The 4966-nt window shown below is 40.3% G+C and overlaps 1 protein-coding gene across 1 annotated transcript; it reads right to left on the reverse strand.

Moving 5' to 3' along the window:
• Positions 1 to 1706: 1706 nt before the first annotated feature.
• LOC119573429 lies at positions 1707 to 2338 on the reverse strand. Its single transcript, XM_037920658.1, has 2 exons — positions 2089 to 2338; positions 1707 to 1987 (listed from the first exon to the last, which is right to left on the reverse strand). Exons 1-2 carry the CDS (start codon positions 2336 to 2338, stop codon positions 1707 to 1709), a joined length of 531 nt encoding a protein of 176 aa, XP_037776586.1.
• Positions 2339 to 4966: the final 2628 nt, after the last annotated feature.

Genomic DNA, 4966 nt, shown 5'->3' on the forward strand with positions numbered 1-4966 from the left:
AACTTTTGTTAACATCACCAGCGTCATTATGCTTTTTGCAGTTGTTACTGTAAACCATATCCTTATCATTACTATCATTATTATTATTAATAGCTTTAGTTTTATTAATAGTACTATATCATTATTGTTTTATTATAGTTAATTTTCCAGTATTTATTCTGATTATAATAATAACTATCTTCATTACCATTCATGTTGCTATATTTATTATTAGTAGTAGTGGGACTGTTGTGATAATCATTACAGTTATAATTATTATAAATGTAATTAGTGCTATAATTAATTATCACTTATTTCTTCCTTTCCTGATATTTATTAACATAACAAACAAATAACATATGCCAAGGAGTAAGAAATCTTATAGATATGTACAAAAATTATTATTTATAAAAATATAACAATGGACGTCACGCTTCTATCTTTTGCATGAACTAAAGAGGGGTATGAGCGTCCCGGTGGTTCCTGGCATGACTAGTGGTGGTACATGAAGAAAGTAGTTCTGCAGTCATGTGGGGTGTTCTCCGCTTAAAATGCTTACAAGGGTTGTGGTGTCGTGTTAGGCGGGGAGGTGACAGGAACAGGCAGATGGCATCTTGTAGATGTCGATGAAAAGGCCCTTGTAGGGGTCACATGGATCTTACGAGTGGAGTCGGTGGTACACTGACTTCTGGGTGCAGTGACTCTGGTAGCAAGGAGCAAGGGCGCGGCAAGCAGCCTCTGGGAACAAACAAGTCTCGAGGCGAGCAGTCAGGCTGTTATAGTGAACGCCGTTGACAATAACGCGCCACATTTTGAGCACGTTTGGACATAGCATACACCACTTCGGAGGGACAGATGTAGCCCTCAGAATCACCCCAGTGGATGGTATCATAGGGAGAGTCCCCAGTGAAAGCCCCAGTGTAGTAAGAGTAGTCGAAGGCTTCCTCCTGGTCACGTGTGTCAGCTGGTGCTGACTCGACTGAACCTAGTCCTTACCCGCCGAGGTGCCCAGCCACAGCAGTAACCTCCAGACGACAATTGCAACTTCTCGCGCCTGGGCGGGGCGCGAACCGCCGACCCCTCAGATGAGAGGCCGACACGGAGGCTTTTGGCATATCTATCAAGTCTTTAGCAGACTGATCGGTAGCCTCCGGCTAGTACTGTGGTAACGTGTCGGCCTCTCATCCGAAGGGTCGGCGGTTCGCGCCCCGCCCAGGCACGAAAAGTTGCAACTGTCGACTGAAGGTTACTGCTGTGCTGGGCACCACGGCGGGTAAGGACTAGGTTCAGCCGAGTCAGCACCAGCTGACACATGTGAACGAGTCGGCATTAGTCGACACAGGCCGGGCTCCAGGTATACTTTGTGCGTTTGTGTATATATCCATACAAATGTGTTTATATATACACAAACGCACATGCATATATTTATACATATATATACATACGCTCATATATATACATATACATACGTTCATATATATATATATATATATATATATATATATATATATATATATATATATATATGTATGTATGGATATATATGTATAAATACGTATATATTAGAATGTCTTCCATCGCGATTATGTGACTAATGAAAATGAATATCGAGTTTCTTTTCTGCTTACCCCTCATATACATAATTTAGCTGTTGTTTGTAGATCAGATTTTTAAAATGTTTGAAAAGAAAAGAAAAAGAAAAAACTAAATAAATCCCAAATAAACGCCTATTTCAAAACCCCGGCGGCGAAGAGGAAGTACTGATCATATAGGTCGTAGACAAGGAAGCGGTGGTAGATGAACTTCCGCAGACACTTGGTCTTGTAGCAGTCAGGAACAGAGGACGGAAGAATGCTGTTCTGGGCACGAAGGGGCAGGATGTAAGCGGTCTCTGATGGGCACAAGTAAGTTTCCTTATCCAGGGTGTTTGGTCGGTCCACAGACAACTCGGCGATGAGTTCGGCTACGTCAGCATAGAGGGGGAGGAGCTTCTCGTAGTGATACTCGGCTGCATGTTTGATCTCGTAGGTAGGTCAATGGTCGTCATGGAGACACCATAGTTTGGTTATGTTGGCAGCACATTCTAACACAGCAGGCCCGTGTTCATACTCATAGGAAGGCTGTGGGTGATAAGCGGGAGCAGGGTGGTAGGAAGGTTGTGGATGGTAGGAAGGCTGTGTGTAGTAGGTATGCTGATGGTGGTATAAAGTGCGCGTGTAGTGAAAGGAACTGTGATGAGAGCAGGAGCACCGTCGAGACTGATGGTGACGTGTGAGGTCTGGTCGGCCACAACTGCAATTGCCAATGAAAGCGACAAATTATGGTAAGATTTGTCCATATTGGTGAAGCTTGCATCCATTTTATATATGGTATTTCGTGTACGCAGGTATCAACGCAGCCATACCTACATTCATATGTGCGCATATATGTATGCATTTATATATATATATATATATATATATATATATATATATATATATATATATATATATACTCACACATATATATGTGCATACACATACACACATATTTATATACATGTTTAAATATATACACACTTTATTTACAATTACATATACAGATTCATAAGTATATGTGCATAAATATGAATAAAGTAATACACACACACTTATATATGTATGTATGTATATAGATGCACATACATACACACATATTTATATACATGTATATATATATACACACAGATACATATGCATATGCATAAATATAATCAAATATACATTTCACTCTCTCTCTCTCATCCCTTTGTTGAATTTCGATTTCTCAGACTTGATAATATACATTAAAAGAAAATGCAGGTGAATACCGTACTCTGTGACAGGTGTGGGTGAAAAGAAACGCCTGTTTTGCTTGGTCACCGCCATCACTTTTGTTTTACCTCAGGGCGTTCTTTTCAAAACTTTTCAAAAACGTTTCAAAACTTAACTTTCAAAACTTACATAAAGTGAGTTTTATTTTGCATGAAAATTAGACCAATCCATGGACAGCTATGATATCGCAGTGTGTGAACATGACCTAAATTCCTTTCGATATGGGTGTGGGTCTTATTTCGGCGTCTTTTTGCATTTTTTGTTATTTCAATGACATAGGATTATGTCACTATTGAGTTTTTTTCCAAATTTCGTAAGCGAAAAATATTACGGTCTTATCGTTACTCTTTATATTAGTATTGTTTTATTATTATTATTACTATCATTATTTTAATCATAATTTTCCTAATTATCACCACTGTCGTCATTGTTTTTTTTTCATTAGTTATTATTGTAAACATATTATTAGCATTAACATTATTGATATTCCTACTATTGTTATTGTTCATTTTCTAATGCTTATTCTGATTATGTTAATTCCTGTTTTATTATTAATATCATTATCATCACTAGTATCACTGCTATGATAGTCATCATTATTATAATTATCATAATTGCAGTTACTGTTATAATTATCATTACTTGTTTCTTATTTTTTCTGGTGACTAACAGAATAAGTAAATAGCATGCCAAGGAGTAAGAAATCATATAGATATACTCAAAAAGTATTTATTTATAAAAATATTATAATGGACGTCCAGCTTCTATCTTTTACATGGCTGATGAGGGAAGACAGATCAACAGCGGGAGCGTGCCGGCGGTTCCTGGCATGACTAGTGGTGGTACGTGAAGAAAGCAGTTCTCCAGTCACGTGGGCCGTTCTCCTCCGCTTTAAGAACTAACAGGGATTGTCGGTGGTTCCTTGGTGGCCATGGAGTGATAGATGGTATGTGAAGAGATGATTCGTTAAGGAGCGTTGTGATGGTATGTTAGGCGGGAAGGTGACATGAGCAGGCAGATGGCATCTTGTAGATGTCGATGGAAAAGGCCCTTGTAGGGTCACAGGGGTCGTGGGAAAAGGAGTGGGTGGTACACTGATTTCTGGGTGCAGTGGCTCGGTAGAAAGGGAGCAAGAACGCGGCAAGCAGCCTCTGGAACAGACAAGTCTCGGGGCGGGCAGTTGGCTGAAATAGTGAACATCGTTGACAATTGACGCGCCACTTGCCGCCACATTCTGGGCACGTTGGGCATTGCATACACCACTTCGGAGGGAAAAGATGTAACCCTCAGGACACCCCAAGGGGTGGCATCGTGGGGAGAGTCCCCGGTGGAGGCCCCAGTGTAATAAGAGTAGTCAAAGGGCTTCCTCCTGGCCCTTTGCTAACCATGTCTACCAGGTCATCAGCAGTCTGGTCACGACGTCAGCGTACTTCTTGGCGAACAGGTGATCGGCAGTGATGGCAGCCTTGATCTGTACTCGGGATACTCAGTGTCTTCCAAACAGTAGGAAGAGTGGATTTGGCAGCACATGCGGGGCAAAAGTTGGATCGCAGTACCGTGATCGAAAGCATGCTGGTGACCGTAAGCTGGTGCATGAGACCGTAAGCAGGCCATGATGACCGTAAGCGGGCTGTGGGTGAGGCCATATGCTGGAGGATGGCCCGGATCCCAGAACGACTCCGGCGCATGCCAGAATGACGACTGAAAAGCAAAGATTAACATTTAATTTAGATTAACATTTCATAAGGATCAATCTCTTCAGATAATACAGTGAAGACGGATTTAACTGGCAGTATTGTCACGACCTACCAATGTAAGAGCCATGGTGACAGGAGTAAATTGGTAAGAGAAACACTTCTACTGACCCATTCGCTATTATCGAGCTTATATACTCCAGGTATGCTTCGGCCACGCCCACGCAGTACGAAAGTGAGCGACTCCAAGGTTTGATCTACGTGAAAGTGAATGAAAATTATCGTACATATATATAAGTAAACACATAAAAAAATGAGTAAAAGTACATATATATATAAATATATATATATATATATATATATATATATATATATATATACATATATATGTATGCATACATTCACAAACAATGCACACACATATATGTAATATATTTGCTTAGAAACGTGGATGAGCACACT

This window comes from Penaeus monodon, chromosome 5, assembly GCF_015228065.2.
Source record: "Penaeus monodon isolate SGIC_2016 chromosome 5, NSTDA_Pmon_1, whole genome shotgun sequence".
NCBI lineage: Eukaryota > Metazoa > Arthropoda > Malacostraca > Decapoda > Penaeidae > Penaeus > Penaeus monodon.